Source organism: Ovis canadensis, chromosome 24, assembly GCF_042477335.2.
Source record: "Ovis canadensis isolate MfBH-ARS-UI-01 breed Bighorn chromosome 24, ARS-UI_OviCan_v2, whole genome shotgun sequence".
Lineage (NCBI taxonomy): Eukaryota > Metazoa > Chordata > Mammalia > Artiodactyla > Bovidae > Ovis > Ovis canadensis.
The window spans coordinates 17911878-17929927 of record NC_091268.1 but is presented as its reverse complement, the minus strand read 5'-3'; the positions used below and the strand labels follow the sequence as shown (position 1 = coordinate 17929927).

At 46.8% G+C, this 18050-nt stretch overlaps 1 protein-coding gene across 4 annotated transcripts; it reads left to right on the top strand.

The window, feature by feature from the left end:
* The first annotated feature begins 3044 nt into the window (after positions 1–3044).
* Positions 3045–16107, top strand: MEFV (MEFV innate immunity regulator, pyrin). 4 transcript variants are annotated; one of them, XR_011252752.1, is made up of 10 exons: positions 3106–3514; positions 5374–6195; positions 8427–8806; positions 9233–9328; positions 12179–12409; positions 12809–12831; positions 14238–14353; positions 14531–14563; positions 14904–15155; positions 15949–16107. XR_011252752.1 is itself a non-coding variant. In XM_070289477.1 (10 exons), exons 1-9 carry the CDS (start codon positions 3238–3240, stop codon positions 15140–15142), a joined length of 2037 nt encoding a protein of 678 aa, XP_070145578.1. In that variant the 5' UTR covers positions 3117–3237; the 3' UTR covers positions 15143–15155; positions 15949–16107. The 4 variants fall into 4 exon arrangements, 3 of the variants coding, with proteins under 3 accessions (XP_070145577.1, XP_069426683.1, XP_070145578.1); XM_070289477.1 differs by having other exon boundaries at positions 3117–3514; positions 15084–15155; XM_070289476.1 differs by having other exon boundaries at positions 3045–3514; positions 15084–16107.
* Positions 16108–18050: the final 1943 nt, after the last annotated feature.

Genomic DNA, 18050 nt, shown 5'->3' with positions numbered 1-18050 from the left:
AGTCAGATCAACGTCAGAACTCCCAGGAACCGGAAGGATGCTTTGTGGCATTGCACAATTTCATCACTTCTGTGGAAGCAGTGGGAGACTGCCTTCCGGAATCTTGTGCAGGTCCTGGTCCCAGAAAAATCCCAGTTAAAACCCTTCTGGCCCAAACTGTGAATTTCACACATCTGATATTTGCACCATAAAGGTGCATTTGAGTTCATCCATTTTTTTTAAGGGAAGATGTTGGGTTTGGGTCTTATTTTCTCACCAGGATCCAGAAAACTGGGTGTTATCAGTTGTTAAATCCCAAACACTGGGAATACAAATCACATGGACCATCCAGACAACAAAATAAATTCAACCAATCGGAACTCAAGGAAGCCTTGATCCCAGGTTGGTCATACTCAGGGCTGTTTGTTCAGCCAGGCATCAGAATGCTGTCACTGACCTGCTGGAATGGTCAGCATGGCCCATTTTGAGCCTCACTGGTCAGCTGAAAAGGTGACGTTCAGGGTTAGTGATGAATAGTAAAATAAAGTATCATTATTGGAGGGAGACAGTATTACAAAGTGGTTAATAGAGAGAGTTTGAACCCTGACTCTGGGGCAGGTCTCTAACCCACTAATCCCAGCTGTAAATGTAGGTGATAAATCCTGCTCTGAAGGGATGCTGCACAGATTTTAGAGAACAATGGGTATAAAGCACAGAATTTAAAAAAAAAAAAAAAGCACAGAGTAAGCATCATTCAGGGGTAACTGTATCACCAACAAAACATTTGGAAAAAATATCTGTAAGCCAAACATTTCATGACGAAGACAGCAAGTTTCAATCAGGATATGGCATCATTTGCCAACTCAGTGATAGAAATGTCACCATTTTGCAACCACCACTCTAGCAACTGATTTCGGAAGGGATCATCAATGAAGGCTAACACCGTGGGGTGAAAGACTGAGAGCACAAGACCCTTCCACACGCCAGGTACATGTTAATAACAAAGAAAGAAAGCGACCTTTTACAATGGAGAGATTCCCAAGGATAAATAGGATATATCCCCAATCTAATAATGAGGAAACAATCACACAAATCTACACTGAGGGACGTTGTACTTGAAACAGACTTTTTTAAAAACATTAATGTCTTGAAACGAAGAATTTCAAAAGGTGAGGGGTGGGTTTCCCTAGTAGCTCAGTGGATGAGAATCCACCTGCCAATTCAGGAGTCACAGATTCAATCCCTGGCCTGGGAAGATCCTACGTACTTCGGAGCAACTGATCCCATGTGCTGCAACTACTGAAGCCTGAGCACCCTAGAGCCCATGCTCTGCAACAAGAGAAGCCACTGCAATGAGAAACCTGTGCCATAACCAGAGAGTAGCCCCTGCTCTCCGCAGCTAGAGAAAAGCCCACATTCAGCAATAAGGACACAGTGCAGCCAAAAATAAACAACAAATTAATTAATTTAAAAGGTGAGGGGAGAAAACCCCCTGGTAGTTCAGTGATTAAGACTCTGTTCCCAGTGCAAGAGGCACAGGTCTGATCCCTGGTTGGTGAACTAAGATCCCACATGCTGCACAGCAAGGCCAAAAAAAATATTAATAGTAAAAATGTTTTAAGTAAAAGGTGGGGGAATGTGAAAGTGTTCTAGATAAAAGGAGACTACAATGATATGACAACTAAAAGTAATGCATGATCTCTGACTGGATTCTAGATTGGAAAAAATTTTTTTCAAAATGAGCTATCAAAGACATTATCAGGATAACCAGGGCATTTGATTACAGACTGATTGTAGTATTGTTAACAATATTAGATTCCTTGAGTGTGATAACAGTATTCTAATTATTTAAAATAATATCCTTGGGGAAAAAAAAAAAAAACAATATCCTTGGGAATTCCCTGGTGGCCCAGTGGTTGGGACTTCATGCTTTCTCTGCTGTGGCCCAGGATCAATCTCCAGTCGGGGAATTAAGATTCCATTCCACAAGCCTTGAGGCATGGCCATAAATAAATACATAAGTAATTATCCTCATATTCTTGTTCTTAGTATTTAGGATGGTTAGGGTATTTGGAATGATACCTGATATGTTTTCAACTTATTACTAAATGCTTCAAAATAGAAAAAACAGAAGTGTGCACATGTGCATGAGGGGAGAGAATCACCAAAAATAATACATAAACAACTGATGAACAAGGGTTGAGAGCATATACGTGTTCATTGTACTATGCCCTTAACTTTTCTGTGAACTTGAAATTTTTCAAAAACAAAACTGAGGATAAAAATCATTGTAGCAGACAGAGAGCAGTTCAAAGAGGAAGAAGTCACTCCGCCCATACCACCTCCATTAGCTTCGGAGCCATGGCTGAGGCCCCACACTGGGCTGTGAGCCCTAAGGACACCTTTTTCACCCTTGTTTCTCCAGCATCCTGGTCCAGAACATGTGTTCAGTAACCGTACATGTATGACACCCTCCCTCCGGGGTCTGCTCCTAGGAAGTCATGGCAGAGTCAACGCTGGGACAAACGAATCACGATGGTGGTCCCAGGCGTGGCATTCCTAGGCCTTTCTGTTGCTGGAAGAACCAGACAACTGTAACTACGTCCAAAGGAGTTATCCCAGGGCTTTTCTCCTGCCGTGCCTCCAGACCTCACCTGTCTCCTCCGGCAGGGAAGAGCAGAGCTTGCAGGGCTGTATCTGCTGCTCCTCATCCTCCTGCCATTGGCTACAGAGGGTCAATAAAACCCCAAGTCTGGAGGAGAGAAGCTGACCAGAGGGACTGACCCTATCATGATTCTCTCCAGCATGGGACCAGGGACTCTGTTCCCCCTCACTCTCACTCCCACCTTCCCCCTCACTCTCACTCCCACCTTCCTGGGAGGGAGGAGGGAAGCATCTGAGAGGCTTCCAAAGAGCAAGAATCTGAAATCCAATCCCAGACCCTCCCTCAAAGACTAACCCACCACTCCGAAGTCCAGCCTGGGTCAGCGAGAGCTGGCGTGCAGGACCACCACGTGTCTGACAAGGCATTGAGCCCTCCCACCTGGAAAAGCCTCTGATTCTTTGAGGAAGAGGACGCAAGCCAGCAATGACACACTAACAGCCTGAGTCTCAGTTCCCACCAAAACACAGAGCATTTCCTGTGCCTTTTCCGTTATTTCACAAGCTGCATCTTCTCACTCTCGGGGCACCAGGACAGACAGTAGTTTCTTCCCTCAGAAGCAGGACGACTGCCTCCAGTCTCTCCTGGTCAACACCATGGTCAGGACCCGGAGTGACCATCTACTCTATTCCCTGGAGGAGCTTTTGCCCTATGACTTCGAGAAGTTCAAGTTCAAGCTGCAGAACACCAGCCTGGAGAAGGAGCACACCCGGATCCCCCGGGGCCAACTGCAGACAGCCGAGCCGGTGAAGCTGGCCTCTCTGCTGGTCAACCACTACGGGGAGGAGTATGCTGTGCAGCTGACCCTGCAGGTCCTGAGGGCCATCAACCAGCACCTCCTGGCAGAGGAGCTTCACCAGCTGATCAGCCCAGGTAAGCGGCCCCAAGTGCCCTCCTCTCTCAGTGCAACTGCTGGCTGTTCGTGGAGTCGGGTGGAAGGTACAAGAGGGAACTTGTGTTCAGACCAGTGCATCATACTGACTTGGGGGTCAGGAGTCCCAGGTCTGCGACAACTCCTGTGACTTCTTCAGCCAATCAAGTTCTGTCCCCTTCTCTGGTCTTTGCAGCTGGAGCAAAGCTAAGGCTCCCAGTGGCTTTAAAAAAATAAACCCAGGAGGTTGAGGTTCTGATTATGGGGCCAGATCAGGAGAGGCAGGAGCTGGATGCCTGCTGGTAGAGTTCTTCACTTCATTTGTCATTAACACCTACAGATGAGTCTTTGGTTGAGCAAGAAACTAACCACTCCTATCGACTGGGTTGATGGGTAATATTGTTAACTCTTTTCAGTTTTGAGTTCTCCTCTAACACATGTCACAAAAGTATTCTAAAATTCTCAAAAGGGCTTTCTCCTTCCTTCCTTTTCTTTCCCTCATTTCTTTTTCATCTTTTCTTTCTTTCCTCTTTTCCTTCCTTCTTCTTCTACCCCTTTGTTGTCACTTTCTGATTTTATTACACTGTGATCAAAGAATGTGGTCTGTTGGATTTCTACTTTTCAAGAGTTTTGTTTTGTTTTGTTTTTTTGAGATTTGGTGGGGGCAGGGGTGCTACTCTGGGACCAGTTTAAAAAAACTATTCTTTCATGTCTTAAATTTTCTTCTATTTCTAGATTTTAAGAATATACCAGGAATGCTTTTCATGTCCTCCTATGAGGTAGAAGAGTTTACATAACAAAATTTCTCTGCTCTTTGAAAGAGTGATAAAGCTAGACTATAACCTGAACCTGGTATAATTTAATGAGGATAATTTTAAAATTAATTTTTTTGTATTTTAAAACTTGTTTATGAGCCTCTTCAGGGTTTTTCACCAGTTCCTGAGGCAGCTTTTGTAAAATATGTTTTCCTGGAAAGCCAACAACAAAGTGTTTTAAGCAATCTTAATTTTACTATGGGGTTTTTCAAACCAAAATTAAGGTGCTAATTATAGGTTATTTTATTTAGTAGCGGTTTTCAAATTGTATCCCAGGAAGACATTTCAGGGATTGTTTAGAAAGTTGGCAAATACTTGATTCAAAATTTATGAATTAACTTACAAAACTAACTAATTCATATTAAAATGTGCCATTAACCAAATTTTAAAATATTGGAGGCCATCGGTGTGATAGTTCATATTGTACTTGAACTTTTTCTGGAACCTTGAATTTCAGCCCTGTCATTTCTCTTTAATTAAATATTGCCCTGAAATTTCCAGGCAAACTTGTTTTTTAAACTGTTTACACCAAACTGGATGAGGTAGGATTTTCTTCATTTCATGAAACCAAAGTTACAGCAAAAAATTCGCTTCTAAAGTTTTTTAAATATAAATTTATTTATATTAATTGGAGGCTAATTACTTTACAATATTGTGTTGGTTTTGCCATACATCAACATGAATCTGCCACGGGTGTACACGTGTTCCCCATCCTGTCCCTCATGACCCTTGATTTCAAACTTCTGTGCCTATCTTTATTGACTGATAACTGAGTTTTGTAGATCTGTAATTCACACACAAATGTATTCCAATAAACTATTCTATGTAAGAATAGTTCTCCTGCCTAAAAAAGTTTTGAAAAGTACTACTTCAGAAATAAGACAGCAGATAATGAATATGATCTTATTAAATGCTAATTGACTGCCACTGTCTAGAACGTCCCGAACTCCCCTAATTTCGGAGGGGGTTCTCTCCTCTCCCTTTCCCCAAATGTTGACTCTGAGTATCGGGCATTCCCATGCCTTTCCATCTCATTGTCTTTTCAGTGTGTCGGATACAAGAAGGTGACACAGACAGCTCAGCAACGTCGGGTTCCTCTGGGGAGATGAAGCCCAAGAGCCTAAAGACCCTAGATGGCCTGGAAGGTGACAAACAGCGACAAAGTGCTGATGGGGCTGGCTGCCCATCCTCCAGCCAGCCTGAGGCTGGCAGGGGGTCTCAGAAGAAGCCTCTGGGAAAACAGCGAGATCAGAAAGGCCCTGAGGGCCTGGAGGTGCAGAGCAAGCTGGGGGCCAGGAACACGACTCTGTCTTCCAAGAGAAGCCCCTTCCTCGGCAAGGTGCTGCGGGAGAAGGAGAAAGGGAGCTGTCCTAGCGTCAGGCTGCGGAGGAACGCCAGCTCTGCAGGAAGGCTCCAGGGACTCACCAGCGGGTCACTCGCTGGATCCCCAGGAAGGAGAGAAACAAAGATATCGGAAGTGTATTTACCTTCAGGAAAGAAGCGACCCAAAAGTCTTGAATTTACCATTTCTCCAGAAGAGACAGGACCCCTCAATCCAGAAATTCTTCTGCTTCAGGAGAAAATGAACACTGAGAATCCAAGCTCAGCAACCACTGCCAGCGAAGTGGCCACTCTGAAAACAGGGCCGACTGTGACTCTGGAGAAAGGCTCTAGGAATCCAGAGCATGCCACAACCCTGGAGGGGACAGCACTTAGGAATACACCTTTCAGTGTACCACTGGCTGGAAAGACGATGATTGGGGAGCATCTAGAACCCAAAGCTCCTGCAGAGAGGAGTGGAACTGGGGCTCCGAAGGCCTCCAGTGTGCCCCATGAGCCTTCAGATCCAGAAGTCTCTCCGTCTTCAGGTAAGAAAGGACCTCAGAGTCCAGAAGACCTGGTACCCTTAGGAATGATGACTGGTGCAGGTTTTCCCGTGTGTTGTGCACAGTCAACTCTTTGTGACCCTGTGGACTGTAGCTGGCCAGGCTCCTCTGTCCATGGAATTTCCCAAACAAGACTGGAGTGGGCTGCCATTTCCTACTCCAGGCCATCTTCCCAACCCAGGGATCAAACTTGTGTCTCTTTGTGTTTCCTGCACTGGCAGACAGATTCTTTGCCACTGTACCACCTGGGAAGATGCACAAGCCTGCTTTTATCTCTCTTCTATCCATTTCACTGGACCCTTGGGTCCACCTTGAGGGCCTCAATCCTTTGAAAATCTGATTGTAGGCCCTGAATCCTGAAAAAAGGCATATCTGCACATCTTCACAAAATGTTGCAATGTTGCCTACATTTCAGCTAGTTAGCTCTTAGACACTTCTTTAGAATCCCCAAGGGCTTCTGAACCTCAGGTTGATCATCTGGGAAAGACTAGGTAAATATCATCTTACAATATTCCATGGCAGTATGTCAAGGGGCTGAGATTCTGCCAGTCTGTCTCTCTGAGCAGAGGGGAAGCTGGTGGCCAAAATCATAGGTCTCTTTTACTAAAGAGGCAGAACTTGGGATTCTGATGGGTTGTGAATGACAGAAACACCAAAGTAACAGAACTGAAACAAGATAGACATTTGTTCCCCTTTCATAAAAATGACACACATAGTCTGGGATGAATGTGGTACCCTCTGGCTAGGAACCCCAGCTCCTGCTGCTTTTCTGCTCCACAGAGTTTGAAGCTCATGGTCTCAGATGGCAGCATCCTCATTCCAGGCAACAGGCTGGAGGGACAAAGGAGAATGGTATCACTTAGGGAAGGTTTTCGGAAGTTTCTAGATGCTGCCCATGATGCCTCTCTTTACATCCTCTTGGCCAGAATGTACGCGACATACCTCAGCGATAACGTGGGTTTTGTTCCAGACCACTGCAATAAAGCAAATATTGCAGTAAGCCAGTCACAGGAAAGTTTTGGTTTTCCAGTACATATGCTTACACTATATTGTAGTCTGTATTAAGTGTACAATTATGTCTAAAAAAAACCATGTATATACCTTTTATTTTTGTCCTCGCTGCATGGCGTGTGTGATATCTCCGTTCCTCCACCAGGGACTGAACCTGGGCCATGGCAGTGAAAGGGTTGAATCTAACCACGAGACCACCAGGGAACATCCACACCTTAATTTAAAAATACTTTATTGATAAAGAACGTTCATCCTCATCTGGTAGCACAGGGATGTCACAGACGTTTATTTTGTAAAAAATGAAGTGTCCCAATAAAGGGAAGTGCAATGAAACGAGGTGTGTCTGGAGTCACATGACCACACCTAACCGCTAGGGAGGCTGGGAAATGTAGTTTTGGGGGAGCAGGGGTGGGAAGCAGTCATATGGACCGCAAACAATGTCATCACAAGGGAAGTGGGAAACTGTCACTGGGGAGCTCGCAGTCTCTTACAGATGTGATATGAGCTCCTGGGACCCTGAGAGAGGAGGAGGTGGGAGGGGACTCGTGGATTGTGTTTCTATTTCCTCTTGTGTCTCCTATCATTTCTGCTTTATGAAGCTGTGCTGGTGTTGGAGCAGAGCTGGTCACAGCTGTAGGTCATCACGGTGGGTTACACCCTTCAGCCTTGTAAAGTTACTTCTCTACTTTCACATCATGTTTTCTGAATCTGGATGCGAGCAGTGGCTCATTCATTCCTTCATTCAACACACACTTCCCAAATGTTTACCAGGTGCCAGGGGTTCTGCTAGGGTCTGTGGGTTCAACCACAAGCGAGTAACCATCCTCTGGGAACTCAAGTTATGCACCCTCTCAGTGGTGGTACGTGGTAAAGCCAACACCGGTAGAATGTCTTCCCATCTTTATATCACCTGTGTCAGTGTATGTGCAGGAGAAAGGCATAGAATTTATAGCAAAATGCCTTTCTTTAGGATAAATGCCCGAGAATTCCAAGTTTCAGGACTGGCCTGAGATCCAGGCCTTAGTCCTCAGTTCGAGTGTTCTCACTGGAGGGAAGTTGGGGGAGGACAAGCTAGGAAAAGGCCTCAGTCTAACAGAATATTCACGTCCCAGGCACAGATTCTCACCACGCTGATTGACAGCGTCTCCTGGTAGCATCTTGGGTTTGTCACTCAGGAGGCTTTTCCATTGCTGTGTCCTCAGGGAGGCTGCAGGACAAGGCTGTGTGTCCTCTTTGCCGTGCCCAGGAAGGAGACCCGGCTGGTGGCAGCTGTGTGCACATCTCCTGCAGCTGCTCTTCGGCTTCCGGGGACCCTGAGGCCTCACTCAGCCGCTCATCCAGCTGCCCCCGGTGCCAGGACTTGCTCCCGGGGAAGGGCCATGGAAGCCGTGAGTGGCAGGAGGGCCTGCAGATGGCCAGCCTGAACCCCAAGAGCCTGCCACAGTGTGAGCGTCACATGAAGCAAGCGCAGCTGCTCTTCTGCGAGGACCATGGGGAGCTCATCTGCCTTATCTGCCGGCTGAGCCAGGAGCACCGGGGCCACCGGGTGCGCCCCATTGAGGAGGCTGCCCTGGAATACAAGGTAGGGCTTCCTGCATTGGGACCCTTCTCTGCTGGGCATCTGAACACACCAGGGGGTTTCCCTGAAATGCTAGGAGCTGGTGCATTAGCCAGCATCCTTGGGCTGTAAATGGCAAACACATACAAATAGAGCCAGCAAAGAGGGATGCTGCATGCAGCTCAGAGGTCTATGGGAATCTAACTTCAGAAACGGCTGAATCCAGGTGCTCACAAGAAATCTTTCTCACCACCTCTTGGCCCTGCTTCTTTTGGTGTGATGGGGTCATTCTTCCTCTGGTTACCTCTTCCCATGCTCCTGGCTGCAGCACCCTCAGCTTTATTCCCTGAAGCAAATTTTCCCATCTAGGGTTGGCACCAACTAAAGATGCCAGGGGCCAAGTTTAAGCTTCAACAAGTGTTGTGTGTGTGTGTGTGTGTGTTTTTCCAGGAGCAAATTCAGAAGCAGTTGGACCATCTGAAGGAGTTGAGAAAATCTGGAGAGGAGCAGAGATCTCAGGAGGATAAGAAAACAGTAAACTCCCTGGTAAGGTTAGGGGTGGTCTGTGGCCTGTCATTGACTGGGTTCACCCCTGTAGAAGGAAGCAGGGAACCCAGAGTGAGCAGGGGTCCCTCAAGTCCTGTACTGGCTCACAGGGAAACAGAGCTGATCACATATTTAGAGTCACCTGCTCCTGGGGGGCAAGGAATAACAGGTGTCCAGAGATGAGCTTGTCCCTGGGGATGGAGTCCGCCTCTAGCAAGAAGGGGCATCTCCCAGGACCCGGTCACACTTTCTTAGACTCACCACAAAATGGTTTAGAGAAACGGATGCTGTAAGTGAGGAATGGGATTGAGGAAAGGGGAGGAGAGACTTTTTACTTTAAATACTGCTCCATGTTGTTTTTATAATTGCTGTTTTTTTTTTTTACAAAAGCCATATTTATTTTTAAAATTCAAATGGTTAAAGTGGACATTTTCTTTTAAAACTGTGGTTCTGTAACACCCCAGATTCCAACAAGTACCACTTAGTAGCCTTCCTGTTAAGCTGTTGTTCAGACTCTTGCATGCTTTAGTTGCTCCTGTTTTCCCTTCGTGCAAAGGTGCCTAACTAACCCACAGAGCCTTGATTTGTCTGATGCATTTCTGTTGGTTGGATTTCATCTCCCTGAGTTCCAAACTTGTCAGGACACACCATACGGCAGTAAGAGACAGGCAAAGAAAACAAAGGGCAGGATGAGAGGGAGGTGGGTGGCAGCTGTCCAGGTGTCTGACTTTTGGGAAACTGCTGAAAAAAAGAAAGTTAAGTCACTCAGTCATGTCCGACTCTTTGCGACCCTGTGGACTGTAGCCTACCAGGCTTCTCGGTCCATGGGATTCTCCAGGCAAGAATACTGGAGTGGGTTACCATTTCCTTCTCCAGGGGATATTCCCGACCCAGGGATCGAACCCAGGTCTCCCGCATTGGAGGCAGATGCTTTAACCTCTGAGCCAGCTGAATGGTAGTCAAATGAAAACCCTTTCCTATAACCCCAGGTGGCTTGAACCTGTGGGTGGAGCAGAGGTCAGGGGTGCTCCCGGTGGGGTGGAGGATGGTGAGGCAGGAACTGGGCTCCTGGGCTGCTCAGGGAAACCCAGGGAGAGAAAAGTGTCCAGCCTTCCCTTCAGGCACAGTGACAATGGGCCCTTATGAAAAGGAAATGCTGTATTCAGGCCTTCACCTCCTCCTCTTCAAATAATGAAAAAAAATTTTTTTAATCATAGAAAAGAGGGTAGGGAAAGCGCCTTTTTACAGCAGAAAGCCAGCTAAAACAAGTACAGAAGAAGAATAATTAAATTAGAAGATTTCCACTATACAGTTGACACTGACAGGGATCAGCAACAGCAGCTAAATTTTTTAGGAAAAAACCGGCAGAGAATAGCATACTTACACACTCTCAAAGTACCACTCCCCAAATTACTTAGTAATTATAAAGGAAATAATATATATTTACAGTAGTGACTGGCAGACCCCTCCTTAACCAATTACCAACCATAGAATCCCTATCCTGATGATGGCAAACTGGATAGTCTTTGCCTCCCAATGGGATGGGCTAGAAAGAGCGCGGCATTAGGTCTATGGCAATCTCACCCCCACCGCATGTTTCTCCTGAATTTAATCATGAGCAAAATTATCAGAGAATTTTAGAATATAGGCCATTGAACAGGATGGTTGACCTGTCCTCTTAAAAAAAAAAAGTCCACATTACTGCCATCAACAACAAAAGGTGTCCCAGATTCCATGTTTAGGAACACCACATTGGAAGCTTGAGACTGGCCACAAGTCTCAAGTTAGACACATGTGGGAGTATCTACCCCCACATGTTTAGTGCTTAGTTGCTCCGTCATGTCTGACTCTTTGCAACCCCATGGACTGTAACCAGCCAGGCTCCTCTATCCATGGGGATTCTCCAGGCAAGAATACTGGAGTGGGTTGCCATGCCCTCCTCCAGGGGATCTTCCTAATCCAGGGAACAAACCCAGGTCTCCTGCACTGCAGATTCTTTACCGTCTGAGCCACCAGAGAAGCCCATCTACGCCACAGAAACAGCAAATGCCGCATCCCAGTCTTGGTTTTTTTGTTGATAGTCTAGACTCAGACAGTGAGTGATGGGGAAAGTGACTTGTGCAGACCAGAGGCACGGGTGTGTGTCTGCGGTGCTGTGCTGTGAAGACCGGGAGAACACTCTTCCGCATGCGAAACCCAGCATGTGATTCAGCAAAGGCTGCTGATGTTACAGGGGAAGGTGTGAGGTTCCACATGCATCGAGTTCATAGTCTTACTCCTTAATTACAGAAAGATACCAGGCAGTGTCGGAACCACTATCGTATGTCAACTAGGGGACCACAGGTGGCAGGGGAACAGGGGCCAGGCAAACATCCATAAAGCATCCTGGGAGGCCCTGGGCTGTCTGGAATTTACACCAGAGTTCTACCCACTAGCAGTCTTTGTTGTGTCTAGCAGTTTTGCTAATAAAGGAATGTGCCCATATTAAAATTAACAACAAAAGGTGCAGAGACATTTTTGGTTCTAAAGAACTTGAGATTTAGTCCTGTCCTTCTGAGCCAAAAATGAGATTTCTTCTGTACGGTCTATGTGAAGGGTCCTCTCCCTCCTTGGACGAAGGAAAGTTACCCTAGAGCAACTTCATGTGTCCACCACAACTTTCTAGTGATGAGAAAGTCAAGCGTGGCCAGTGTGCAAGAGTACTGGAAGTCAAGTTCACTTGCATCCAAATAGATGGACTGACTTGCCCCCAATCAGGGGGAGGAGAGAGGACTCTCCCTTTGGAAAGTGGGCTTCTGGGTATTCCCTGAGCAGACAGGCCCCTACATCTCCCTAACTTCTGTTCCCCAGAAACAAGCTGAAACCCAAAAGCAGAGAATCCAGTACCAGTTGGAGCAGCTGTGCCAGTTTTTAGAGCAGCAGGAGCGGCTCTTTGTGGCCTGGCTAGAGGAGTTGGGCCAGACCATCGGCCAGGTTAGGGAGACATATGGCACCCGAGGGACGAGGGACATCGCCCTTCTCGACGAGCTGATTGGGGAGCTGGAGGCCAAGCAGTGCCAGCCAGAGTGGGAGCTTATGAAGGTGAGCGCGGCTGGGCCTGGCCTTCCTCTGTCCACCATGCCCAGTAGGATGACAGGGGCTCCCAATACTGCCATCAGCTCTCCCCAACCCAGTGGTGAGGCCCTTGGGGCTGGGGTGGGACTTGTCCTTGGTGACCCATAATGCCTCTTGTGCTCAGGCCCCTGCAATGCACCCTCAGGAACCCATGGTGGCCTAGAATCTAGGGTATCCATCAGCATCTCCCAGATGTCAGCAGACTTTGGGTACGGTTGTGGTCAGGCCCCAGCTGAGTTGCCACCTTGGTGATTAGAACTGGGGAGAGGGGCCCTGTTTTTGCTGACACTCTGGGACAGGGAGGCCAGGAGTCAGCACAGCCCTTACAACACTGGTGATGGAGAACTTCTCTCTTTTCTCTCCTAGGACATTGGAGTCACCTTGCACAGGTACCAAGAGATCCCCTGATGATCCCTTGGTGGTCGGGGGGGGGGGGGAGGGTCCTGCAGGTAGCATCTGGGGAGGCAGCCCTAGGAGGGAGATGCTCCCAACCCCGGGGATGTGCCTCCTCCCATCTCCTGCAGCTTCCGAAGGCCTTTCTGGATTTGTGTAGGAAGAATGGGAGCATGATCAGGAGGGGAGTGCAGGATTGAAGACGGAACCCAATGAACACACCTGTCGCATGGTGGTGGCTTTCTAGGAATAACAGCCTGTGTCCTGTGCAATTCACCTTGTGAAAACTGTTCTGCAGGACTGCCTGCTTGCAGGCACAGGGAGAGAGGCACTTTCCAGAAGTGGATCTGCTAAGCACAGCAGGCAGCGGTGGAGGGGGTGGGCAAGAGAAGGGGAAGAGATGGGGAAGGGAGGGGAGGAAGGGAAGGGGAAGGAGGCTGGAACCTACAATCACCCAGGGGAACTTTACGAGATCCTGACATTCAGGCCCTGGCTGACAAATTAAATCTGAATCTTCAGGAGTATGACCCAAGCATCAATTTTTTTAAGAATTTTTTTTTTTGGTGGTAAAATACATATAACACAAAATTTGCCATTTTAAGCATTTAAAAATGTACAATTCAGTGAGTACCTTCATATCATCGTACATCACAGTACTGAACATCACCATGATCCAGCCATAGAACTCTCTCATCTGCCCAAACAGAAACTCCATACTATTATACAACTTCCCAATCTCCCCTCCCCCGACCCTTGGCAACCACCATTTTACCATCTTTATGTATTCTGCTACTCTAGCTACATCATATAAGTGGAATTATGCAATATTTGTGTTTTTGTGTTTATCTCACTTAGCATATCTTCAAGGTTCATTCATGTTGTAGAATGTACCAGAATTCCATTCCTTTTATTTTTTACATTTATTTTATGGCTGGGCTGCATCTTGGATCTTAGTTTCCCAATCAGGAATTAAACTTGTGGCCCCTACAGTGGAGCCTTAACAAGTGAATCACCAGGGAAATCCCCTATTCCTTTTTTAAATTTTGGCTGCACTGGGCATTCCTTGTGTGAGTTTAATTGCTCTGTGGCATGCAGGGCCTTAGTTCCCCAACCAGGGATCAAGCCTCACCCTCTCCATTGGAAGCTCAGAGTGTTAAACCACTGGACCGCCAGGAAAGTCCTCTGGTGTCTGTGGTTTTTAAAACCCCCCCCGGAGAGCCCACCCCATGGCCAGCGTTGAGGACCAGTGTTTAGAACTTGAAGCCCAGGAAGGAAGCTTTCTTTGTGAAGTGGGTCTGGGCTGGGTGTGCCTGGTGGAAGCTGCACCTCCCTTCCAGTTCATGAGACCTTGGGCCACCCCCATGCTCCATCCCTCTTTTGCCAATGGTCTTTTTGTCTCTAGGGCCAAGATGGTGACTGTCCCTGAGCTGTGGGCCACACCACCAGAGGTGAAAGAGAAGATCCACCTGCTCTACCAGAAATCAGCGTTTGTGGAGAAGCGCGTGAAGCACTTCTTGGGTAGGTGGGCTTTCAGGACAGTGGGAGGCGCACCCTCACCTGCCCTCAAGAGCCGTATAGCCTAGACCCCCTGGTATCCCTTTTCCGTCTTCCTTGTCCATCCTGACTCTGCCTTCAGCCTCTCCCAGATCTGTCCCCATCTGGAGAACCTAACTCGAACTCCTTTTCTCCTTTTAGAGACCCTGCGGTCAGAAGTGGAAACGTTCAATGGTGAGTATGGTGGTGGTAGTTTGTGCTGGCCAGGGGTCCCTTGTGCTGTTGATTTCTAGGTATTATTTAGAAGAGAAAAAAAAAATACCTATAACAAAGGTGGGAGAAAAGTCATGACAAGTTCTCACAGTCTCTGAGCCGGGGTCACTGCCAGACCACAGAATATCCAAGGCTGGCTTGGGTCCCAGGGAGGAACAGGGGCCTATAAAGTCAGAGGAAGCCGGGCAGGTCCTGAGCAGGGAGGAGGGGTCCTTGTCTTTCCTGTTGTGGGGACCGGGGTGGATGTAGTCCCTCTGACTGGGGATGCTCAGCATTGCCCCTATCTCCTTTTTCTCTGTAGCTGCAGAACTGATTGGTGGTCAGGCACTCTGAGGCGAGTAGCCTTGGCCTGCTGGGTCCCTGATCGGTCCCCCAGTGCGTTCCTGAAGAAGGACCCTGTCCACATTTCCTGGATGTGGGGAAAACCCTGTGGGGATGTTGTCCATGGACCTGAAGTCAGGAATTCTAATTCTCTCTGCAGTTAATGTGATTCTGGAAGCAGAAACTGTCCACTCCAACCTCATCTTTCATCTTCTCTGATGACATGAAGAGTGTGAGCCTTGGGGAAAATAAGTGGGACCATCTGCCTGCTAGTCCAGGAAAATTCAATAGCTGATTCGTGGTGCTGGGCTCTCTGAGCCTGCTCTCTAGCCACCATGACTGAGAAGTGAAGGTGGGAGACAAGCCAGGGTGGGTCCTGGGTGTCTGCAACGCAGCCACGAGCAGCAAGGAGAACATGACTCTGTCACCAGAGAATGGGCATTTGGTAGAAACAATGAGGCAGTAAAATGAATGCCAGGCATGCACCTTTCTCCAGATCCAGATGGGGGAAGCCTGCTGGCATAGGGGCATCTCCGTGGACTACAAGATGGGGACATCTCCTTTTACAATGTGACAGCCAAATCCCACATCCCTCACAGCCACTGGCTACCTTCCCCCTGAGCCCCTTCAACCTATCCTCAGCCCCAGGACACATGATGGAGAGAAGAACATGGATCCTCTGACCATCTGTCCAGTGGGGGTGGCCACGGCCTCCCTGAATACCTGATACTTTGCATCTCCCTTCAGGCTCCTGGCCTTGAATCTTGAATCCATACACTCGGCTGTCATTACTGGGTTCCAGTGCTGTGGGGAATATAATCAATAAAAAAACAGTCCCCGTGCCCAAGGAGTTTATGGAACAGAAGCAGAAGTAGGGTGGGTCACAAATACTGGTAAGGGTAAAGAGAACACACATACAGATGATACAAGGATTTCAGAGTACACAGCTATTACTTAATAAACCCTTGTTAAGAATTAGCACCTGAGATGCTCCTGAGACAGAGCCTATCCTCATTTTCCCTCAGGACCTTTGGCAAGGATGTGTTCCTTCATTCTACCTTCCCCTGTCTTGAGGACTTAGGAAGCCTGAAGACAAACAAGCAGACTAGATCACTACACATCACTTTTGTACCTGGATTAATGAACTGTGGCTGGACCTCATAAATAAATCACTTAAAAATATAGTTCTAATTGCATTTGTTGTCACTCAGTTGATTACTGCGAGATGCTGTTTGCATACAGAAGACCATGAAGGAGATGGGGCTGCTGTTACTATTCTTCCTGAGCTCTATCGGCGAATCTGTGGGTCTGTGGAATGTTAGGTTCTAGCTAATTCTCCATTTAAAGAGACATAGAGAGAGAGAGGGGGAAGGAGAGGGACAGACTTGGAGTTTGGGGATTGTAGATGCAAACTATTACGTTGAGAATGGAAAACAACAAGGTCCTACTGTATAGCACAGGGAACTATATCCAGTCTCCTGAGATAGACCAAATGAAAAGGAATATAAAAAAAGAATGTCTGTATGTGTATAACCGAGTCACACTGCTGTATGGCAGAGATTAGCACAACATTGTAAATCAACTATACTTCAAAAGAAAAAAATTCACACACCCAAAGAATAAAATGACATATAGAGAGGGATGTAAGAAAAAAGGAGGATCAAAGGAAGACGGAACCACAAACTCCTGCTACTCTAACTTCTCTTCCCATCTTCACAGTGGAGCCTAGATTCTCCATGGTTGTGACCAGAGCACAAAACACATGCTTTCCTTTCTTCATGGAGCTTTGTTCTACATGCATAATCGACATGCTGACACAGCTCATGTGCCCTGTTTGCTCAGCTGTTCCCTGTGTTTGGCATTTGTGGTTACCAATTCTCCCTTGCTATCTTTCCATGAACATCTTGGTGTATATTTTCTGCCACCTTCCCATACACATGATTTTCCCTCCCATTATCCTAAAACTGTTTCAGAATGTGAACTATTTGACAACACTTGCAGTGGTTGGTCATACAATCCTTCAGAGAGATTTTAAATGTTTCATGACTGAAGTAGTGTTGATCATTTACAAAATTTTTGCTCATATGGTCGAAATGTAATGAGATTTTACCTGTGTTTTATTTCATTACCTGAAATTGAGGCTATGAATTTTTCCATGTGAATTTCAACTTTTTGCTTCATTCTGTCAACACACATATTTGATAAACAATCTGTAATAGTAATAGTTTTAGTCAAGCCAAACTGAGGACTACAGCCTGGGAGACACAGATTTAAGAAGTATGTGAATTGTGTTCCATAGAACCTCAAAATGGGGGGAGGCTCTATAGGCAAAACCCCAAAGCTAATTGTTTGTCAAGAATTATAATTGATGCTGGTAAGAATAAGAGTGCTTATTAAGTAAGGACTGGTTGGGGTCCAAAATGGCTACAAAGTTACAAGGGGAGACTTTGGCCCACTAGGTTGCAGCTGGCAGCTACTAGCAAATACATTTCTGAGAATGGTTTGTGCCATCCTTGAGTTTGATACAGTTCAGAAAATTGAGGTTCTCAATAATGCAAGCACAAGTCTGAAATTGAATCACAATCACTATCCTGCTCTATTTTGGATGCCTGAATCACAGTCTTATATTTTGGCAGAACAAGGAACACGGGCTTCCCTGGTGGTCCAGTGGCTAAGAATTTGCCTTGCAATGCAGGGGACATGGGTTCAATCCCTGGCCAGGAAGATTCCACATGCCGTGGGGCAACTAAGCCTATGCTCCACAACTACTGAGCCTGTGCTCTAGACCCAGAGAGGTGTAACTACTGAGCCCACGGGCTGCAACTATTCAAGCTCAAGACACAGCAAGAAAAGCCACAATGAGAAGCTCACACACTGCAATGAGAGTAATTCTCACTCCCAGCAATTACAGAAAAGCCCATGCACAGCAACAAAGGCCCAGCATGGCCAAAAAGTAATCATTAATAAAAAAGAACAAAAACATCAAACACGACAGGTTTCAAACGAGGCAGATTAGCGTGCACACAACTAGTTAGCATGACCCTGGTGTCTGGGAAGAGAAACTCATCTTTAATGGAGTACTAGCATTGGTGTTATGGGGGTGGGAAGGGAACATCTATCCCTATCT